Genomic DNA, 24035 nt, shown 5'->3' on the forward strand with positions numbered 1-24035 from the left:
TTTGTCTGAATGGCCATGAACAGAAAACAGCACTACCCAATTAAAAAGGCTCCCAAGAATACCAAAAACAGGAGTTAAGAACCAAAACATGGACTTCAATATGAACCGGTCGATAATAATAAACAAATAAATACATAATCGCAATAACCTGCCAGCAATAACAAGGATGCTTGCATGGTACCAAGTAAAACAAAACGGTGTTGAGTCACCCAATGCGTAATGAAAAATACGATGCAATGTCATCAATAACCTCAACAGACAATAAGAGATAAATAAAGACATAACACGGTGCCAATGAATTAACAGAAATGAGGAAAGAGAGAAACCACCACAATATGATGCCATCAGAAATAATCTCACACTGGAAATCGTACAACACATTGAAGTCTGTTGAACAAGAGACGAATAAATGTTGACGGAGGCAAAAGTAATTTAGAACTGCACAGAAGACCACACAAGTATGGAGATCTCTATCGCAGCTACTAAAATCAATAACAAAAGTTAATTCCCAGAACTGTGATTGAATAAGAATATCATAGTATACACATGGATTACATCAATGCAATCCAAAGAATATCTTTTGATAATATAATTTCCCATTACACATTAGCCATCAATAATTGAAACCAAGATCCATCTTCTAGGTGAAAATCTTGCATATAATTCAACTTGTTTATGCCCTCTAACTGGCAAGCTTGAAAGCATCAATGAAGAGACCATATGTAAAACCCATCTTGAAATTGTTAAGCAGTGCCACTGGAAAAGTAACCTTGGAACGAGTATAATAGAATCTAGTAACATATTCTGTAACAATCACACATAAAACTGCAGCTATTACATCATTGACTCCTAATGCACCAAATGAAAGAGAGATTGTCTGTGCTACATAGAATCCTCCTAACAAAGATATGCCGCCAAAAAGCGCTCGACGAAACGGACTCCTAAAGTAGTTTCTTGTAAGTTCGGGAACCAATCTGATGAATTCAACCAATCGGCGAGGTCTCTGACTTCCTTGCACTGCTCTAACACTCAAAGTCTGGACATTCGATTTAGGAGGCATGCATCTTTTCCCAAGCTTTTGTTTAAGCCTCTGCTTCCAAAGCAGTGTATCTCCAGTGCTTGGAATCAGAAATGAGTTTTTAGAAGTGCTGAAGATAGTCAAGGAATATGTTAAAGACAGGTACATAGACTTGAATTGCATTACCAAAATGTTGTGAAAACTCAAACTACTAACCAATTTGGTGAATATGACCACGTGCATACGTGATCTAATACACTGGACATGGCTCAATTGTTGAAAGAGGTGGAACTGTTCCTCCTAGTACTTTTTGGTAAACTGCAATTAAAAAGTATTGCTCAAATAGATAACCCATGAGGGTTTTTGGAAAACTAACATAACACAGAAAACATTGAGAGATACTCGAATTTAATGTTTGAATTACTGGAAGGGTTTAATTTCTTGGGATTCTTTGATCCTATTCTTTTGGAAAGTTTGCAACTCCATGTGCTATAAAAGACCAAAATTGTCAAATGAACAAACCATGCGGGTTAGTTTTTTTTAAATATTTAGAACCCTGTATGTATCCACCTGGAAGGATTTCAAATAAAGAAGTGAAGGACAGGAAATTAATGGAAAAGAAGCATCCGTATGGTAGAAAAATTCCAACCTGTAGTTATAAAAACTGAACAAATGCACTTTATATCAAAAGGTTGACAAAGCTTTTGGTAATTTTTTTCTTTCTAAATTTAAAATTGACTAATTCAGTTACCAGTTCAACAAAAGGTTGAGAAAGCTTTTGGTAAATTTTTTCTTTCTATGTTCAAAATTCAATAATTCAATTACAATTCAAAACTTGACTAATTTGGTGGTAAAAATGAGATAGTGAATGCAAAAGCTCTACTTCAATGACCAAGCACTGAAATACAAAAATAGATAACAAGCTGAGTCCCAGTTGAACCTGTCCACTACATATTATGTCAAGTTCTGTTTTTCCAAGCAAATGGAAGCTGAGGTTTCTCTGAAACCAAAGAAACAAAATTGTATAGATCTACTTTTGTCGAAAAGCTCACTTCCTTTGAGTGGTCCAGAAATGTCAGCTTAACCAGTTTATACTTGGCCTTTATAATTTTCTGTTACATCCTAAGGAGCTCCTTGTAGCCCTTTGTTCATATTTAATTAGTATTTAATAGTTTATTCATAGAGCACCTGCAAACCGATAAAGAACACAGTTAACATTGAAACAATAAAATGTCTGTGATATGAAGCTATGATTTCCCCCTTAAGACCTTCCCATAAACATGCCCTCCCTAGAGAAAGTGCCTTTCAGCAAAGGCTCTTCTTAACATTCTTAATTATTTCTTTATGTTCATCTTCATCCAATTATGATTACGGCAGTTTTTCAGCTTACATAAACATGCTTGACGATCTTAGCATGGTTCTTGGCCTTTATGACATGGTAATCATATACAAATACTACTAGCGATTGGGGATATAAAAATATATGCTTGCAATTGAATGATCCTCTAGGAATTTTTATGTTCATGAGACACAAATCTTTTAGTACTGTACTTAACCACCAAGTCACTTGAACTTTGAAGATACATAAATTGAGGCCTCATCCTTGCCATAGAAGAGTGAGAATAAAATCTTGGATATGCATACATGCAACATCTTCAAACCCAAGATATTTAGCCTGATACTTCACTCCAGCTGGCTGTTTTTCTATAGGTACCAGATAATGTTATTGTTCCTCATATTTCCTATAGAGCATCTCTAGAGATAACACAGGTGAATCTGGAGTAGGTAGCATTATTAGGGGTGAGCATGAATATTTCATTTAAGCCTTCTTGACTAACATGTGCATTGGTTTAAACAAAATGGCTGGCACCTCTAGGTGTAACTCAGGTGAATCTGAAACAGGCACCATAATTAGATACGAACAAAGATCTTTTGTTGGAACCTTCTCCAGTAACATTTTAGGACAAATAATATGGCTGGCACCTATAGTGTTGTAAATAGACTTTAGTTAGTCCTGGAAAATAGACAGCATCCTGGGTGAATGAAGAACACTCCTCAATGCTTTAGAGAGCCTACCTTGGCATCATTTGTAACAACCGAAAATTTCATATTCCTGGATTACTCTTTATTTTAACAAATAAAGTACACTAGCTTCCCATTCACGTGACAAAGGTTCAACGATTATAACTGATTAACTACATTCTCATGATAAGCCTTAACTATCATTTAAAATTAATCAAGTAATTTACACAAAGATAAGTGAATTATATCTAACTGAAACATTTAACTATCATTTCATCTAATGAAAGAAGTAATGTTACTGCATATATCTATCTAGCTGAAATTGAAATAAGACTAGAAGGGAAATGTAAATACCAGCTAAGTGCAAATCACGTCAAATTTATTTGTAACATCAAATTTAGTACAATTTAGTACTTAACAAATTAGTACTAATTAATTTGTTGCATCACTAAGTTGAGGGAGTACTAATTTGTACTAATTTGCAATTGAGGGAGTACTTACCCACTGATTAAGTTGTAACCTCCAAACATCCATTCTTGCATATATTCTACAATTTAGTACTTAACATTCTTTAATTTAGTTTGCATTTTTTCTTTTAATTTTGTAAAAACTATCGAGGTTGCAAGTTCTTCTACCGCTAAAAGGAATTGGAGTACATACTTCTTTATCCACTTAGTGAAGCATAATTGGTTGGGTTCAAAAAAAAAAAGTGAAGACTTGGTTGATAATGATTCCAACTTGCGTCTTTTGTCATGCAAGGAGAAACACTACAAGGTTGGGGCAGTGAAGCTTTAGGATCTAGCCCCTAAATGTACCAACTTGGATGCAACCATTGATGATCTTACTAGACTCACTACAACTTATGATAATGATGGTTACATCCTACACATGGTGCATCTACTCTAAGTGGAGCCACTTTGGGTTGAAATGATCCTGAACTTCAACAATTGAAGATACAAATCCAATAGATGATTTTTTTTTTAATCCTTATGATGATTGATGAACCGTGAGCTACATTTTGTAATTGTAATGATTTTCTGATTTCATTGGAATTGTAAACATAGACATATATGGTATGGCTTATTTAAATATTTGCGAACTATAAATTGGCTTAGTTCATGTCTATCAATTGGAATTTAACATTTATCTTCGGCATTTGGCATTGATCAAGGATGAAGTATCATACTATCAAGTGATTTAGTTTTGTATATTTCTTGCATTTTTGGGTATATATATGAACTTGTAGTATATGTATACATTTTTTATAAAAAAAAAAATTTAAAAAACAAATATATCTATATATATATATATATAGAAACGTACCCAAACACATCCAAAAACCAAAAAAAATAAAAATCATGTAATTGAGTTCTCATGCCCGCATCCACATTTGAATTTGAACTAGTAACTTAATATTTATTTAATATTGGCGAAAGATATTTAATAAAGTGGACCCAATATTAAATGAGGGGTCAATGGTATTTTGTTTACATGGTTTTATGGAAAATGATTTTACTTAACCACTAGTTGTATTTTGTGTGAGTTTGTTCCTACAAAAACAAATACTTGTTAGTGGTTTGGTTTGGCTGGTTGAGTGGGCTGTCATTATTGAGTCTTTTTTGAGGTTGTTTATTTGTGAAGCATGGCATGGTATGTATGAATGCATGCTTGAACAGATGGAGAATGCATTGGAGGGCTTGATGTTTCAAGAGTATTCATTATAACTTTATAAGTGGTTTGTATTGCTTTATGACTAACTAACACAATGGAGTATGGATATTTTTGGAGGTTGGGTTTTTCCCTCATGAGAGTTTTCTCGAGGTATATCTTGTGTTATCTTATTAGCTTTCCCTTTTCTATCCTTGCACATAATGGTAATTTTATAAACTTGCATCCCTTGCATAATGGGGATTTTGTAAACTTGTATTCATGCTTGTCTCTCATGAATGTAGTAATTGGATTTGAAGCATTATTTCCAATCAAGTATTATCAAAGATTCATGGTTGATATGGAGTTATAGCCCTATCCTAAATCGACAAGAAACAAAATTGAAGCCATGGCTATGCTTATGGATTTGGGATATTACAAGATATGGAATTGTTCGATGGACAAATAGAGGCGCTAATGAAAATGATATAAACTATGTGAGATGAGTTCATAAACTAAACATTTGCTCACTAACATTCAAAATACAAGAGAAAGAGGGGCTTCCAAACATAACTCTCAATATAACCCGAGTTAGATTAGCAAAACCCGAAGGGATAAAGGGATGCCAGTGTTAAACCCAAATTACATCAAGGAAGTACGCAAGCAAGTCCTCATTCATGCAATGTAAAGTTTGATTGAAGATGTATAAATGTAAATGTGCAATTGCGCTAATTGATTAAATGAGAAGAGTAAGATAGATCTAGGTGCTAAATTAAGATATGAAAATAGGTCTCGACTAAAAAGTGAAATAAATGATAAAGTGCTTACCTTGGAATGTGTCAAGGAATATGTCTTTTCACTCCAAAAATTGCCGATTTGAACTTCTGACTGTGGATTCATGATCACAACAAAAAACCCAAAAATATTGTTTTCTTGAGGGCTCCAGCAAGACGTCAACTTGGTGGCAAAGTGTTTGGATGCTTTACGACGAAGCCTCACTGTGTTCCCAGGATAGAGTAGCAAAGTCAACCCAACTTCTTTGGAAATGTTTCGGCAAGTAGTTTTTAGATCTATGGTCACAATTCAGTTACCCTACTACACATAGTAAAACTTGTTTTTTTTGTTTTGGGTGGATGAAGGCTTGCCATGGCCCTAGATTGAGGAATCAACATTTAAATTGAAATGTAAAACATGTAAGGAAAGCAAGACAAATGTAAGTATTCACCTTGCTTGTAGAAACCCTTGTCAATAAGGATTTGCAATGCTTGTCTATTTAGATGTTGAATTTGCAATGAAGGATGTAGGAAATCTCCAAAAATGCAATGGATCTACGAAAACCACATCATGGAGCCATGGATGTAAATGTGCATCAATGAAGAAGATGATGAATGTCTCAATGTAGAGCTCCACTATTGATGGCCAACAAAATGCTAGATCTTGAAGAGGAAATGCTCACAAAGTATCCAAGAATCTTTGAATGCCTTGAATGCTTGATGAAAATATACTTGCTTGAATGCTTGAAAGTATGCCCGTACCATCTAGAAATGGACGCACTTCATTTTGAGACCTTTTAACCCTCCTTAGTGTGTTTTCGGTTTCTCTTATTCCTCCTCAACCCATCTCACACTTCTATATCATCTATTGCCTTCCAATATGGTCCTCTAAGTGTTGCATTGCCACCTATTTTATCACATCTTCCGGTAGGCCCTGTATCTTCACACTCCATCTATACTCCCTTTGAGCCTTCTAGAGGCCTTGTTTTTGTCCCTCTCTAGGAAGAGGATGACCTCTTCCTCAATGATTGCAAGGCTTGAGGCCCAAAGTGTCTCGGGGATCTAATTACTAAATCTTTGCTTGCCAGACGACTTGTATTGTTTTCCCGCCCAAAAACTAGTATATAAGGAGGCTGGGGGACTTCATTTTCACACCATGCATTTACAAGACTTCCACAAGACATCAAGCAATCGAGGCAAGGAGTTCGAAAAAGCAAGCAAGCAAGCATCTTCAAGCATTCATCAAATCTAAGCGTTTTCCTCTTTGTATCAAGTTTCTTCCATCAAGGTGATAGTGGAGTTTGGCTTCAAAGGAGGAGATCCATCATTCCCAACTCTATTCAAGTCCTCCTACTTTGGCTTCTTTGATTTCTTTTTGGTTTCTTTGAGGCAAGGCTATGTAATGTCCCCATTTTTTGGCAAGTCTACACATTTGATGGAGTTAACTCATCATTGCGACCCTCATGTGCTTACAGGGTGTTTTGGGGGTCCCAGCTGTAGATTTACTATTTTTGGCAGTTGCTATTTTTGGCAGTGTAGTGGGTGGCTTTGGCAGTTGGTCATCACCTGCAGTAATAAAGTTAATAATTGTTTGAGCTCTTATTTATTCATTAATTATTAAGTTGCATTATTATAATAATATTTATACTATTATAATATTGACATTAAGTGATATTTCTAAAAAGTGTGTTGAAAAGTTTGTAGTGTTGAGTTCTTTTGAGAAACTTCCACAATTTGTGAAGTGAAGTTTTTTAAGAAATTTTGGTCAACGAAGGATTATAAATGAGAGCTCATTTCATTGGGAAAAGCACACTTGAAAATTAATTTGCTTTTGTTGCCTTTGTAGCTTTTCCCTGAGTTCTGATTTCCTCACCCTTGCTGTGGTATATGGGTCTGAAGTTGAGTGGGCAATTCGCTCCTGAGGTATAGTGATTTGTGATATTCTGAATATTTATTATATCTCCCTAACTGTGTTTCCTGTGGCTGAGAGTTATTGTTTTGCTGAAAAAGTGAATTTTGAAACTGGTTTAAGAATTGCATTTGCAAATAGATTTGTTCATTTCTCCTATTGTATTGCCTGTGTCTAAGGAGAAGCTTCTACTAGCGTTTGCATTTGAATTAATGTAAGGATTAATTGTGGTTTCCGTTGCAATTGTGGAGCTGCATTCTGGAAGTGCGATGTATGTAATTGAATCACAGTGATTAACTAAACAAACCACGTGGGGATTTAGAGGCTTGGATTATTGTTGGGCACCAAGATACCAGTACCCATGGGTTGCAGATTGAAGTCTCTAAGTCATTTCTACCACCTGCGAAATCATTTGCTGCTCCTTTGTTATATTTTCCTTGGTCTGCAATTTGTTTACATGCCCTGTGATTTGTCTCATAAGCGTTGCCAGGCTGGGTGTTTCATTACAGGCAGCATTTGATCAATTTCTGGGGTGCATTTGGTTTATATCTGACCTGCTGTGCATAATCAGTGGGCCTGCGGCTTGGTATGGGAGGACAGGGAGTTGTGGCCTGTGTTTGAGGTTGGAAAGGTCTGCATTTGCACTCATGCCAGAATTTTAGTCAATTACATGCCAGTATTTGGGATGGCAGACTGTTTGGAGCAGTTGATCTCTGCATTATTATTCAGAAATAATCTAATCACTCGATAATGCTGTTGGTGGAAATCAGGTTCTTGTACTGATTTCAGAATTTTATGTAATTTGAGTGCAATCCATTTGATTTTCAATTGTAGTTATTGTGATTCAGTAATTAAAGTCATTTCATATTTGAGGCCTTATCCATTTTCAAAAAGTTCAAAAATGTATATATTCAAAATCCTAAAATCTGAATAGAAACATATAAATCAGAAACATTTCTCATTTTCAATTAGCAAATAAGTATAAGACCAGAAAGGGGTTTTTACAGGCGATCACATTTACATACTTGATCACATATCAAATTCACTTGCACCTTCAAAGGTAATTGTATCTTTCATTTGATATTATTCAGTCCTACAACATGTTAGCATTTCCTTTATCAATTACATTTCAATTCAAGGTTGATTCCTCAATCTAGGGCTTGACCAAGACAAGGCCTCATCCACCCAACAAAAAAAACCTCTATTTTATGTAAAGGAGTAGGATAGTGAAATTGTGATTGTAGCTCTGGAAATAACTCCCTGAAAGCTTTCTGACAAATCAGGGTCGACCTTGTTATAGTGCCCTAGGAACACGGTGACATCATGGGAGTCATTCCGGAACAATTACCACCAAGTTGACCTATTCTCTACTCTCGGCCATAAAATCAGTTTCTAGGTTTTTCTAGGCTTTTCATTCTATATAGGGATCTACAGTCAAATTTTCAGTTATAGGTACAGATCCACACTTTTCAAAGCTAAAACACAACTTTCTCTATGCATTTCAAGGTGAGTCTTGTATCTTTCATTTCCATTCATAATTTTAGCATAAATTGTATCTTAATTGGGCTGATTGCATACACTTGATATCTAAATTCACATTACTTAATTAATCAGTTCAACTTTGCATACACATTGTCACACATAGGTCAAAGAGAGTATTTCCCTATATTGCATTCCTTCTCACAATTCAAATTCAGTATTAGCCTTCCTTCCTTTTTGTCCTTGCTAATCTAATTTGGATCCAAAAGGGAATCATATTTGGAGATTATCCATTTCCCTACACATATCTTTGAATGCTTTAGTGGCGTAAAGTGGAGGCCTACATCCTATTAAAGTGTCTCCATTTTACTCCTAAAAAATGCCTTGCAATCACTTGGATGTCTCTTGATGTTCATGGATGTCAAAATGAGGTGCCTAGGCTTCCTTTATACTAATGTTTTGATGCAAAACAAAGCTGATGGGGTCACCTGATTTTATAATTTGCAAACCTGAGACAAAATTGGATCATCCCTAGGAAACAAATCGACCTAGGTCGACCTATTTCAGGGTTTGCCCACAAGGAGCTAACCCTGAGGTCTCTGATGGTATTGATGAAAGCAAAACATACGAGGCAAAATAGGAGATAGAGATGATTGAGAATGAATCCATCCATGGTCCATAAGGTCGATAAGGATGGGTGCTAAAAGGTCTTAAATAATGGGTGCTTTCAATTTAAGATGGTACCCGAACATATATGCAAGTTGTTTTATTGCAAATTTGAAGGTTTTGGGTTTCCTATTATAACGAGTTGTTGGCTAATTTGGGGTGTGTGAAATGTTGGGTCAAATGAATTTCTTAGATGCACTTTCATATGAGGATTTTGTAGGAAAAAAATTCAAATGACCTCTTGAGACAAAACGGACCTCACCATTGGATGCAATACAGGGGGTGTTAAGAATATTGCATCATAGGATGCATATGATAATTAATATTACATTTTTTAGAGTCTGTTAAATATGCTATTATCTTATTGGTACGTACTAAGTATTAAAAAAAAATCAATATTTATAGGAAAGCTGTTTTAGGGAATTCGCTAAAAAATAGGATATGAGAATCCTATAAAGGGGTGATGTATTTGATTGAAAAATGTAAAGCATGTATTATTTTGTATTTAATTATTTGCAGCTTCATGAGCCCATATTTCATATAGATTTTTGACAATACTATATAGTGACAACAAAAATCCAAAGTACATACAATAGTCAATGATTAATCTTTCACAACTCATGGAAGACTGTCGTAGCGGCTCATAGAAGATGTCTCTACTAGAGGATGATGGCATTGGCCATGGCAATAGAGAATGGTGTGTCTTTGTCTATGGTATGTGCCAAGAAATGGAAGATTTGATAGGGATTGATATTTTTTTTTTTTTTGAAAGAACCTCTGCTCATCGGTGGGCCACAGAAACCGGTACTTTTACAAAAGGAAGCCTTGATGAAGAAGGCAGATCGACACTTATACAAATCCTTCTTCGAGTAGTTGTTGGGCTCTCATTCCTACACACAACAAGGGAACAGTAAGAGGAAGTTAAGTAGGGGAGAAGGTTTTTTTTTTTTTTGGTTGCAAACAGAGGAAGGAAAGCCACGATAACAATAAGCATGCTCCCAGTGATTCTTATGTCATGGTCATTTACTCTAATCACATCAATCACCCGATTCTGCCTGATACTTTTTCCTAGCCTAAACATTTGTCCCATTTCTGGATGTGGATCAAAGTGTCAAATCAGACATTATGAAGGGGATGTCTCCTCTTGAACATGGTCACTCATTTCTTGTGCCTGCGGTGGTTTAAGAGATGTGCATGTTGTTGGTTGAAGGTCTATTATTCTGCGCAAAGTTGACCTTTGTACAGTTCAGGGCCAGGATGAGCCTTGTATGCAATTGAAAATTGTATTTTTGTGCAGTGCTGGAGGGGCAGAGACAAAGGGAAGAAGAGGATGTAATGCTTTTCTACTGTCTTCTGTGTTAATAGCATTTCCGAATGACAAGAATTTGTTCTCAATTGCTCTTGTTGTGCATGTTTCTTGAGCTTGGCGGTGTTGTGATTTCCGTATGGTATGTTTTGGGAATAAACAAATGCTAGATTTGGTGCCAATTCTGTATATTATGGAGAAATTGTAGCTTTGGGTATAACTATTTAGTGTGGTGTTTGGTATCATTTTTCAGATTTTGCTTTTGATACCATGAATAGTTCGATGTCACACTCCAGTGGAGATTTTGGGTAGTGGGAATTTTTGTCATGAGATGGTTCCCTCAATGTGATTGGATATGTTTGTTTTTGTGCCACAATAGGCTCTTGATTAGAGCGTTGCCATAATACAAGTTCTCTTTACAAGTTCTGCTCTTTAGACCATGAGGTTTTGATTTGTGGAGATGAAAATGTCATGTTGTGTTCCGAGGTAATGTAGACGTGCAATGGGAGTTTTGACAAGTGGTCTAGTTAGTGCTCCTAGTATCGAGTATGTTAGCAAATTGACCATGGAGGTGCTCTTGAAAACTAAGAGACTTGGGCGAGGCTAGAATTATCTTGGTTTAGAGAATATTTGCTGAAACGGTTTCTCTTTGGAGGTTTTAGCATGAAATCAAAGGAGCCTATTATGGACCTAGAGGAGACTATTCTTGGAGAAGGGTCATTGTGACTCGGTGTATCCTTGTGGAGCATTCTCACCCCTCACTCTTGGTCTACCCGGCACATTTATCTCCTTGTGAGTTTGAGGGAGATGGTTGAGACAGTTCCTAGTTTTGGAATGTTTTTTTTTTTAGTTTGATCTTCTTGTTTACAAGGGCTTTGATCTATGGTCTAAATGCTCTAAAGGAGATCATACTTGACACAGTTGAGCACTTTCTGGTGATGGTAGAAGGATAAGTTACAGTTTGCATGAGTGTTCTTTCCAAGAATTTTTTAAGGTTCTCTATTGTTGTTATACATCATTATTTTTTAACAACAATATGTGGTCTTTTCATGAGTGCCTGGAAGATGTCATGTGAGATTTTGCAGCATGTTGGTTACAGTTTGCAAATCATCTCAATTTATTGCCACACCTTTCATGTGTTGATTGGTAGATTAAGTCAACATTTGGTTGACATTGCTCACAAATTGGATTACTTTATAATGGTCTTCTAGGTTTGTGCACATCAATGGTTTATTCGTGTGTTTTGCTGGGAGAATTTTTTACATGATGAGTTGTTGTATGGGTTGGATATTTCGGTATAAATCTACTAATGTTGTATGGTTAGTTCAATGCGATTAGCAACTAGCTGAGGTTGTTATTTCAGCCATGGAAATTGTCTCTTGGCAATTTAGTACCAAGGAATGTTAAGGAAAAGCAAAGTTTAAGTGGGAGGTTGTTGAGATGTGAGGTTCTAGCATGAGTTGAACTTGAAATGGAAGATTGTTGAATGTGAAGTCCAACTATTTATTTCTTCTTCCTTAACACTTCATTTCATCTTTCCATTTTTGTCCCTTCATCTTCTATTGAAGACTATTGTAGACATATGAGGCCAACATCCTTTGCATGTAAGCTGTAAGCTGCAATGACTGAATATAATAAAAGATCTCCTCTCCGATGGATGTAGCCAAATTGGAGAGCAATGTTAAATCTTGTGTAAATCTTGTGTCTCTTGTCTCTGTTTAGTGGTTTCTAATTTGTCTTCTAATTTAGCCACTAACCATGTAACCAATCATGTGAGAAAATGAAATCATCTGGAAAACAACGCTGTTTCTCATTATTCAACACAATCTTTAAAACGTTAGGTGTCCTGTCTCACACAATTCCTTGTCTTGTGACGTAGCAAAAGCCAGTCCGATGACACAAAACTGTGATTAAATGCGCCGTACAATGTATAGGGTTGAAGATGGTCCGATAACTACTATTAATTCTATATGAAAAGCAGTAGCAGGTATCCATTTAATAATTACTTGATAATTCTTTCAGAAAATAACCTGAAGAACAAGGAAAACAAAATCAACAAAAATTACCAATGCCATTTGTTTAATAGATTGACAACATAGGTGTTTTCGAATTTGAGAAAAAAACACCAAAAATGATCCGGCCCCGTACAGATTTCAAAAAACAAGAATAATCACTTGAACCATGGAGAATAGCTTACTGTGCAAATTGTATTGCTGTAAACGCTGCCGGTGAGGAAAACTGATCAGAATTTGTTGAAACTGTTACGAAACCCTATCAAAGCAAAACAAAAATATGTTGGTTGCGAGCAAAAATTTACTTCAGGTGTGGGGCGAGGATTGTTTCATCCGCCTGTAAGTTGCTTTACCGGGCGTAAGACAAATTGCCGAGTGAGGGGTGTGAGGGCTGCTACATAATGACTATCAGTTAACTATCATAATTTGTATATCGGCTAATATTTTGTATGGGTAAAATGACATAATAAATTTTTATCTCTCTCGGTTATTTTGGAAGGAGAGTCTTAAGATCTGTTTTACTCCGAACACATTTTTATATTGATAAATAGGAGATAATTTTCACAACAAGTCAAATTGTGATATTGCTATCAGGATTTAACTGTGTGATTTTTGAGTCAAACTCATTGACCCATGTTTCATGAGTAGTGATTGAACATGAATCCATCTCTCATGAGAATAAATGGAACACGTAGCACTCATTAGAGATGGATTCTCTAATGGAACACGTAGAGATGGATTCTCTAATGAGTGCTACGTGTTCCATTTATTCTCATGAGAGATGGATTCATGTTCAATCACTACTCATGAAACATGGGTCAATGAGTTTGACTCAAAAATCACACAGTTAAATCCTGATAGCAATATCACAATTTTATATACTTTGAATTCAAATTTGATGTACATTATCTATTGATTAATTTGATCTACATTCTCGATTATTTACTAATTAGTTTAAATTGAATGCAAATCTTTGATGTACATTATCTATTGATTAGTTTAAATTGCATGAATATATTTTACCAAAAATTTAATTTAATTTAAATATGTATTATGTGTGCTAAGATATTATGTTTTTAATAAAAAAGCAGCAAGAGGGTGATGACCTACAGTACACAAAAAACTAGATCATTAATAGTACATTAAAAGCATCTAATACATTCACAGCAAAATAGAGCATCCATTTCTATCTTTACCAAAAATATAGAATGAACTAGAATATCTTAAAACAAAATTAAATCTAGCAGTATTATCATACTTAAACAAAAAGTTTAAGTGATAGATGAGTCACTCAGGGCCAATAATAGTGATAGTATTTTTTTAAAAAACTAACAAAGTACCTAGGGCTACCACGAACCAGATAGCAAAAAACAAAGAAACTCATACCCAACTAAAAATTGGCATTCCCTCTCAACCTCTTGGAGAGAATGTGATGAAGGGTCCTCCCCTTAACACCACAAACACATAACAAAAACAAAGAAATAACAACAGTTAGTGAGAACAAAATGTGGGCTTCTTATTATCGTCGCAAATGCGAAATTACAAATTTTTGAAATATAATATGCAAACCCACATGGACGACTTCCTTACAGTAATTTACAACATTGAGTTGTGATCTATCACCCAGAGTTGTCCTAGACAATGTATGGACATTCCTTAAATAGTCATTTTTACACCACCTGGGAAGTTTTTAGACATCAAACCCTAACCCTTGAGACCGACTAACTATAAAATTACATATAGAGTTAGCTTGATACACCTTTGATGCTTATTTTAGAAATTTTGATCGATCCAATTGCAAAAGACCATAACTTTTGAATCGTTGTTGTGATTGGCTATTATAACCACTTTTCAAAATCCTCAACTTCTAATCTTCAGGGTCTAACTTGTGTATGCTCTTGTCGACCCCATTTTAGAGCATTCAGAGCCTCTAAGGTCTTTAACGACAAGCCTAGAGTTTTTATACCAAAATTGTACACCAAAAATCTACAATAAATTCATGAATACTCATGATATGATACTAAGCCTCAACGTGTAGGCTAATATACCCAGGATAAACATCCACCTCTGAAATTGGAACATTTCGAGCTCATATGACTGACTTACTAAGTAGCGAGCCTCTAGAAACAACAACTCTACACTAAGACAACCCTTATTCAAGAAACACAAATGAAATATTTTTGGGTGATACAAGATTGCTCTTATACCTAGGATGCTCCTACATCATACACCTAAAATAATTTGAGAAGTGACCTCGTCATGTTTTAGGTGTTCAGAGGAAAACCAAGATAGTTAACCTCCTCTCTTGCTAGCCATGATGAATCTTCTACTGGCTTCCCTTTCCATTTGACCAAGTACTCTTCACAAGTTTTGTTCCTTGTACTTTTACCAACATGACTATGTAGTATCTCCTCCATCTCCTTTGTAGTTGAACTAGCTTCTGGAATACTCCACTACACATTTGCAACTTCATCTCCATCACCTCCTTCATAATACTCTTTCAAATTTGAAATGTTAAATACTAGTGAAATATTCAATTCAACAGACGACTCCACTTCATAAGCATTTCCATAATAATGTCTTTTCGCTAACTTGCATTGTCCAAACTTCTTCATTTTCAACTTATTATATGTACGCACTGAAAAACGCTCTTTTTCAAATGAACCATGACTTCATCTCTAATTTGAAATTCCTTATACCTCCTTTTTACATATGCCTTAGCTTTATATTGTGTATTTATCTTAATAATGTGCTTCCTCACCTCCTGATTGATATTCTTCAAATTTTCACCAAATTCTTCTACTTCAGCACTACTTATTTCTCCTTTATCCAATTGCCTCAATTCAGAAGCATTTATGGGATTGCTCACATATATAATCTAAAATGGTAATTTACCAATATTCCTATTGACAGAATTGTTATATGCAAATTTTGTTTGTGACAAAGTTAGATCCTAGCCCCTTGGTTTATCTCCAACCAAGCATCTATTGGCAATATGGTCAGTTAGATGTCTAGAGAGTTGTCATTTATGGCAACATGTATTCAACATTTCATTTATGCATTTATAGATAGAAAATTGTCTAAGTGTTAGACAATTTACAATAGTACAAAGACAGATGTGATGTGTATGGATGACACACTTTGAGTTAGCTCATGCATAGTTGAGGTTAGCTTTATGACAATGTCATGATGACGTAAGTCAGTGTGCAAATGTGTACGAACAGTATGATGCAAGTAACAGTTAAAATACCAGTTCAACTATTTGACATAACAGAACATAGTATATCAGAAATATGAGTTGTACAACTTAAAGAATCATTTTGGTGACAAAATAATGACTAAGTCATGATGAGCCGACTTTGTGGATATTAACCCATAAGTGATTTCATATTATATCAAGCTTGTGAAGACATGAAGGCTGACTAAGCAGAGAATTATTTGTTGGAATGTTCAAAATGGGAAGAGTACTTCTAAGAGGGGGGAGGTAGGGGGGGTGAATTAGAAGTACCACACTTTTAACCTTTTCTAATCCTTTAAATCAAATAGCTGAAAATAAACTGCATGCATGTAAACATATTAAGTGAACATAAAGCAAACACATGCAATAACACACATAACACCAGATTTGATAACCCAGAAATCCTTCAGGACTAAGAAGGTAAACTGGGGTGAGGATGATACCCACAAAAATTACTACAACAATAATTGTTTGACCACTTCTGATGGTCTACCTTGTGAAAGGCTTGCCCTATTAAAGGCTTTACACTATGTCGATAGTGACCTGGTTAGAGGATTTACAAATATTTTACATGAAGTGTCACCCTATTAAAGGATTTACAATAGGCTGTTAAACCCACCTAATTCCATAGGATTTTCAATCACCTTCTCCAAAGGTTCTCCCACCTAGTTATTAAGCTAACCTATCAATGTAGGATTTCCAAAATCTAATACAATAACAAGAAAGTATTAGAAACCTTTGACCTAATTGTTCACAATCTCCAATTGCTGATTTTAGGCACTTGATCTGCTCAGTCTAATGTGATCCTTGCTTGATCTGATATCTGATCATGTCCCTTTCTTTGTTCTGATCAACTAGATATGTAATTGTTGCTCTATTGCTCTAAATCTTTCTTTCTTCACTTTGAATTTCGCTATAGTTTCCCCATACACTATTCCATCCACACATATAATAGGGTTTTCGTCCTCCTTTTAAAGATTGTGAAGACTTAGGGTTAGGTATGGATCTATGGTCCATATTGAATCTTAAGTTCTTGCTCATTCCTTGCATTTTTTTCATTGGTTTCATGCCTCTTCCATTTTTCTGATTGGTTGCATGTTGATCACATAGGAAATGCAAAAGATTCGATCTTATCCTTATCTTCCTTCGAAATCCTTCTATGTTAGCTCCAAAAATGGTTTACATCTGAGTTTGTGAGGGCACAAACTCATATGTTGATTCTGTGTTATTTGGCACATACTGGACTACTAGTGCTCGACATATATACTCTCCTGGTTTGCTTGACATCTATTACATTCTATCTTGCTCAACACATGTATGACTCTAGCTCACTTGGCATATGAAGCATCCTAGTTTGCTTAGCATCAACTATGACTCGGCATCTATGTATCACTTGGCACTCATATAATGCTTGACACTTGAAGTGACTCGGCACTTATTGAAATTTTGACTTGGCACCAACTGTGGCTCGACATACATAGTGTACTCGACTTCAATGTAGAAAGTAGTTAAATGTAGAAAGTAGTTAAGTGTGTTGGCACTCAAATGTCAAAACCATTCTAAGGCCAACAATCCCCCCCTTTAACATGAGTGTCAAAAACACTTAACTATGCATTACTAATCTAGCCTTATGAGTACCCTATACAATCTGTTCTGCATATGTACAAAATCTCAAAATTTGTTCAAAATACCTTGTTACTCCCCCTTAGCTGATTGTGCCTTGACATTCTTGAAACCAAAATTCTGTGTTGATACTCTTTGTCTTTTGCCCTATTCTTGTATTCTGTACTTGTGTTATATGATATATCAGAGCTATGGAATTCTTGCATTTTGTATTAGATCTTATATGGAATAGAGCTATCTTCCATATTATTGCCAAAAAAATTGTATCTCCCCCTTTTTATCTTATTAATTATCTCCCCCTTTTTATCTTATTACTTATCTCCCCCTTTTGGCATCCCAATTCTCCAAAGCAATGTCAAGTGACTTGTGCTAAATAGAAGTCTCTACAGCAAGATGTACAAGTCCATCCAATGTAGCAAGATTTGGATTTTTCTTTAAAATAGTTTTAGCATAAACTTTCTCCTTGTGGAGGACTTCCACGTGTGGGGTGATAGAGGATTGAATTTGCATTAATTTAGCCTTTATATTGGTTTCCTCTGCTATGAGTACAACTAACTCTCTTTGAGCGTGAAGCGATTGTGCAAAATGCTTCTCACTTTGAGTTGGATCTTTTGGCAGTTGCATGCTAGAAATCTTCAAATTTCTTTCCAAGCTCAATATCCTTTGATTTTTTTCTTGTGTGAAGTTGGAAAAATCACACAATTTCTTATACAATGAGAAAATATTCTCAAGTACAACTTTGACCTTATCAATTTTCTTGGCCAACTTTACCTATTCAAGTGTTATGCCACTTGATATCTTCTCATTTACTTTCTCCTAAAATTTTCTCTCAGACCATTCCATAAGTTTAGCATTTGTATCTTGGTCTTCATTAGTCACCTGGTCAACTATGTCAAATAGTTGTTCTATTATGGGCATTGCTTCATCTAGTGACTACAAGCTGAATGCATCCATAAAGATGTCATTAATCTCATTCAATGCTTGCTTGTGTTTATACTCTTTTTTTAGTATCTCCTGCCTCTTCCTTCTATCTAATGCATTTTGCATTTCTATGATCTGAGCCATGGTGATGGTCTTGGAATCATAGGAAGGTATTTCTATGTCTTCATCTAATTCAGGGTCTCCATAGTGAAGTACCCTGGCTACTCTGGTTGAGGTTGAGCCTAGGGTTGAAATTTGTAATGGTATGGCTTCAGTGCTCAACTTTTGAAGGGTCTTTGTAGGAGTGCCTATCTTTGGTAGTTCTACCAATGTTTATATGGCAGCTTGCTCCTTTTCCTTTGAGGTATCCTCCTTCTCATTAGATTTTCCTTCCTCTGCACTTGGCTTCTATAATGTATCTCCTGCTACTAGAGGTGGTGGAAGCATCAAAATTTTAGTGCTAGTAGCTTTATAGGTGAAAGGTGGTTCCTTTGGTTTCACCTTTTCTCTTTGTGGTTATGCTACTGCCTTATGTAATTCATCAACACTCACCAATACAAAGCTTGTGCATAATTGTGCCTGTAAAGTGGATTGGTGAAGGATCTTGGAGAGATCCTCTAGAGTTAGGGGATTGATGTTCTGAGCTGAATTGTCAGGAACATCCTTAATAATATTGTATTTGTAGGTTTGATGGTTATATGAGGAGGGCTAGGAGGTGGCATTTGTGTGTCTTGCACACTTTGTTCCTCTTCTTGTTGTTGTCTAGCTGTTGACATATCTTCTTTTTGTGTTTCTTCCTCCTCTTTCTTTTATTTTTCCTCCTCATCTTTCTTATCTTCCTCCTCTTTCTTCTTTTCTTCATCTACTCTTGCTATTGCTTCCTTCTCTTCCTTTTGCTTCTCTTCCTCTCCTTTCTTCTCTTCTGTTCTCTTTTTCTCTATCTTTCCCTTGACACTGGTTTCTGCCTTATTTGTTTCCTCTTCTTTGTTATCAATTATCTTATAAATTGTTTTCCACAATTGTGTGGATTTATTCACTACATCCTCAATCTTGTTTTGAAGGATGTTGAAGGCTTTATACTTAGGTGCAAATTTGCCACCATGTTTCTTATTAGCCTTTGTTATTTTTCCTTTTTTCATATCAAGCTTTACTTGAGCTAGGGTAGATTCTTTGATCTCCCTTTCCATTTTTAGACAATAATGCCATTTATTCTCAACTATCTCATACAGTTCCTTAGGCATGGCATTGTCAAGTTCTAGAGGTGTGTTTTTGAATTCTATCATCATGGCATACACAGATTCCTCCACTTTATTTTGTTCTTCTCTACTGAGCTTATTAAAATCAAGAGTCTTTAAATCTTTTAAATTTGCATTCTTAATCTTTTCACAAAGTTTATCAATTGCAGACTTTGGAGGATGACTTACCACTCTAAATTAGTTGTGGTCCTTTGACTCATTCTCTCTTTATCATCTATATCTGGCTGTGCCACATACTTTCTTCTTTTCTTTGGCTCTTCAGCAGGATATTCACTAGCCTTCCTCTTCTTTTTTATTGCCTTTTTGGCCTTTTGTGTTGTTGCCCTTGTAGTAGCCCTTATTGCTGGTGCTAGCTTGGCTTATGTAGGCTTAGTGACCTTCTTAGGCTTGGGCTGAGCTACAGGCTGAGTTTTTGCCTTTCTTTTCTTTTTTTCAGCTTGAGTAGGTGCTTCCTCGGCTTCTTCCTTGGCACCTTCCTCCTTGTCTTCTCCTAAGCCTTGTGTCAGCTCTATTGGGTCTTGCCCTTGCTCTTCTTCTTCTTCACTTTCTCCTTCTGCTTCTTCTTCTTCACCACCTACTTCTCCTTCAATGCTTGCTCCAAATTTTTTCTTTATCTTCTTTACTATTTTATCTTTCTTCTTGATAACATAAGTTGTCTTCAAGTCTATCTCAACTTTTGATTTGACAACATCATATGTGCCAAAATGAAGAGTTGCCTTATCTATTTCTTCTGCAAGCAATGTTGTGATTGCTACTGAGGCTTCATCAATATCAATTTCATATCCTAATGGCCTTAGCCATCTTACTCTTGGTGTTGCTACCTAGATGTAGGTGTCATTAATGTCAACCAAAAAGCATATGTCATTGATGTATTTTTCAACAAAGGAAACTAGTATTCTAACGCTTTGCTTCATGGATTTCTTAAAATCCTCAAAATAGCTTGTCATTTGGGCCTCAAAATTGTCACCCATCTGATCAATGAGCTCATTGATTTATGTGATTGCAGTTTTATTTGGGTTCCAACTCACCTTTCCAATAGAAGGAAACTCTTCCATAACATAAAAGAATATACACATAAGAACTGAACCAAATTTGCATTGAGCACCTTTTGATCTCCTTATTGCTCCTAGTTTTTCATTTATTTTCTACAACATAAGTTCAGAAAGGTCATATGTGTGATCTTTCCTTACCAGTTTATATGCTACATCCATAGCTATACATGGCACACTATTCAATCTATTGGATTGGTAGAATTTGTGGGATACTACTCTTACAACAAATTCTAGAAGAGGATCAATAATAGTATCAATAATCATTCCCCTCTTATTCCATTTGGCTCCACTATTCCTTTCAATGATTTCTTTGGAATCATTGCGCAGGGTCTTAGGCTGATCTAGGGTTGGAAAACTCATAACCCTATGTACTATCTTTTTTATAATCTTAATAGGTCCTGTCTCCAACCATAAACATCCATTGTGAATTCTGCTGAGGACAATCCATATCCATTCTATTTTGAAACTAATAGGGTAAACTAGGGCATTAGTCAAACCCTTTCTCTCAACAATCTAGAATTCATCCTTTAGAATCTTGTTCTCACACAGTTTATCATAGGCTTGGAATATTTCTAGATCACCTACTACACCTATCTTGTAGTTATAACATTTTCTCACATTTTGCACCATGACAACTTTAGGTGGGATAATGGATAATGTGCCCGTTGGGTGGTTTCTGTAGGCAACTTCTGGGATTGGCCTAAACTTAGGTTGTTTGACCTCATTACTCACTAACTGAACCTCATGACCTTCCTTTCCTTTGGGGTTTCTTGAACTAGAAGACATTATACCAAACTAGGGTTTAAATTTATTAAAAAATTTAACTCTGCATAGCTCAAAACTTGATAAGTACCTTAGATCATTGAAATGTATGTTGAATCGCTGTTGAGATTAATGCAAATAGCTTCAAGGTTTTTTTATGATCACTTCTTCTCTTTTCTCATCTTTTCTCTATGTTCGAATGGTGTGAAAAATGATAAAAAAATTGGCCTTATACCTATCAAAACCTAGCATTAAATGCTTTGTGCATTTAGCTATAAACTCGGCACTTGAAGGTTTTAACATGACTCAACTCCCATTGTATTTCATTTACTCGGCATCCACTAGACTTCTACTTCACTTGGCCTCTATTGACATATCTCAACTCGGCATCAACTATCAACTCGGTCGCTATTAGAAACTTGACATCTATTGGAGCTTTACTCGGCATTCAAGGGTAACTCGACAGCTTCTTCAAAATTTTGACTTGGCATCTCTTCTCATGTAGATTCCTCCTTTGCAATACTTTTTTGTTCTTTGGGATTGATTTAGGATAAAACTTTGCATACTAGTCCCATACACCTATTTATGATTAGTTAGATGAGGTGTGATCACTTGACCTTTTGGGTGAAGTGATCTGTGCATTTGATGTGCTGCACTCATCTTTCTTCTTCCAAGTCTTGTTCATTTGCCCTCTTATCTGTTCAACATCAACCTTCTCTTTTCCTTAGTTGACTTCTGTCTTGGGTGCCTTTGACTTTGTTGGGTAATACCTACCGATATGTCTAGTCTTCAAGCAACTAAAACATGTAGTTTAACTTAACCATTTGTTGTAATTCCCTCTAAAAGGTGTCCTTATGCAATTTTCAGGAATGTGTCCATACTCCTAACAATAGTGACAATTATACCTGGTGTTGTAATCCCAGTTGTGATGATGACCATGGTTGTTTCCTTTTGCAGGCTGATTAGGTGTCCACATAGGCTTTGATCTACATTCAAATGCTCTATGTCCATATTTTTTGCAGTTCTAGAAATGACCATCAAATCTTCATGTCCTTATGGTCTTGGTTCTACATTCATGTGCTTGATGTCCTTTTTTCTTGCACTTGTGACAAAAGCTTGCATTTTTAAGCTTATCATGTTGATGACCATTCTTGCTCCTACACACATTAGAGGTATGTCCTTTTTAACCACAAAAATGGCAAGTAGGTTTAGTATTCTTACCTTTGTTACTCCTTTCTTCTACAGTCTTGGATGATTCTCCTTGCTCAGTGTTGGTGTAACCAAGTCTTGAAGTATCATTACTAGCCCTTGGTGATTTCAGTAGTTGCTCAAAGTACTTGATGGCCTCATTGGGTTTGTTGAAGCTTTATGCTAACTCCTTTTCTCTTTTCAATTCATTCTACAATTGGTCATTTTGTATCTTCAATGTACTGATCTTAATGTCTTTCATATTTAACTCATGATGAGCATTCATCATTTGACTTAAGGTGTTGAGCTACATGTTTGAGATTATTTCAAACTCAATTGTCTTCTCCTCCAATCTATAGGTAAGATTTCTCTTGTCATCTTCTATCATGACCTTGTCTTTAATGGCTCTTTTCTTTTGTTTAGTCACTTCACAAAGAATTATGGCTTGTGACTCTTGTTCAAGATTGAGTATTCTTATTTCTTCAGCTTGTGCTCTATTTTTCTCCATCAATTATGCTATTGTTGCATCAAATTCCTTGGAATCTCCATTGGAAAATACTTGTGTGGTATCAATCTCCCTGTAGTGTATGTCATTTTTAGCTATGGCTATATCCTTCCTTCTTTTTAAGGACTTTCTCAATTCTTCTTTGGCTTCCTTCAATTTGTGTAGAGCAAGATGCACATCAATCACCTAATTGTCTATGATCTTCCCAAGTTATAAGACTTCCATCTTCAAACCTTTTCTCTAAGTTGTTAGGCTTCTCCTTGTGAGAACCAGTGCTCTGATACCAATTGTTGGAATGTTCAAAATGGGAAGAGTACTTCTAAGAAGGGGGGGGGGGGTTGTTGAATAAAAAATACCACACTTTTAACCTTTTCTAATCCTTAAAATCAAATAGCTGAAAATAAATTGCATGCATGTAAACATATTAAGTGAACATAAAGCAAACACATGCAATAACATACATAACACCATATTTGGTAACCCAGAAACCCTCTAGGAATAAGAAGTTAAAACTAGTGTGGAGATGATACTCACAAAAAATTATTGTAGCAATATTTGTTTGACCACTTCTGATGGTCTGCCCCATGGAAGGCCTACCTTGTTAAATGCTTTACACTATGTCAATAGTGACTTGGTTAGAGGATTTACAAACACTTTA

At 35.7% G+C, this 24035-nt stretch overlaps 1 protein-coding gene across 2 annotated transcripts; it reads right to left on the reverse strand.

The window, feature by feature from the left end:
* Nucleotides 1-492: 492 nt before the first annotated feature.
* Nucleotides 493-13327, reverse strand: NPQ6 (YCF20-like protein (DUF565)). Of its 2 annotated transcripts, none has more exons than XM_089789315.1 (3): nt 13018-13327; nt 1235-1336; nt 493-1118 (listed from the first exon to the last, which is right to left on the reverse strand). In XM_089789315.1, the coding sequence occupies exons 2-3, from the start codon at nt 1282-1284 to the stop codon at nt 683-685; spliced, it is 486 nt and encodes a 161-aa protein (XP_089645441.1). In that variant the 5' UTR covers nt 1285-1336; nt 13018-13327; the 3' UTR covers nt 493-682. The 2 variants fall into 2 exon arrangements, with proteins under 2 accessions (XP_089645441.1, XP_089645436.1); XM_089789310.1 differs by having other exon boundaries at nt 493-1148; nt 13018-13321.
* Nucleotides 13328-24035: the final 10708 nt, after the last annotated feature.

Source organism: Cupressus sempervirens, chromosome 1 (assembly GCF_028749045.1).
Source record: "Cupressus sempervirens isolate cs-2001-9-10 chromosome 1, ASM2874904v1, whole genome shotgun sequence".
In the NCBI taxonomy this organism is placed as follows: Eukaryota; Viridiplantae; Streptophyta; class Pinopsida; order Cupressales; family Cupressaceae; genus Cupressus; species Cupressus sempervirens.

Bases quoted from the DNA above. Each gene is read 5' to 3' on its own strand.
- NPQ6 (XM_089789310.1), bottom strand. From the start codon at position 1,284: ATGTCCAGTGTATTAGATCACGTATGCACGTGGTCATATTCACCAAAT. The intron at 1,149-1,234 runs GTTAGTAGTTTG...GACTATCTTCAG, and splicing joins TGGTCATATTCACCAAATTG to CACTTCTAAAAACTCATTTC.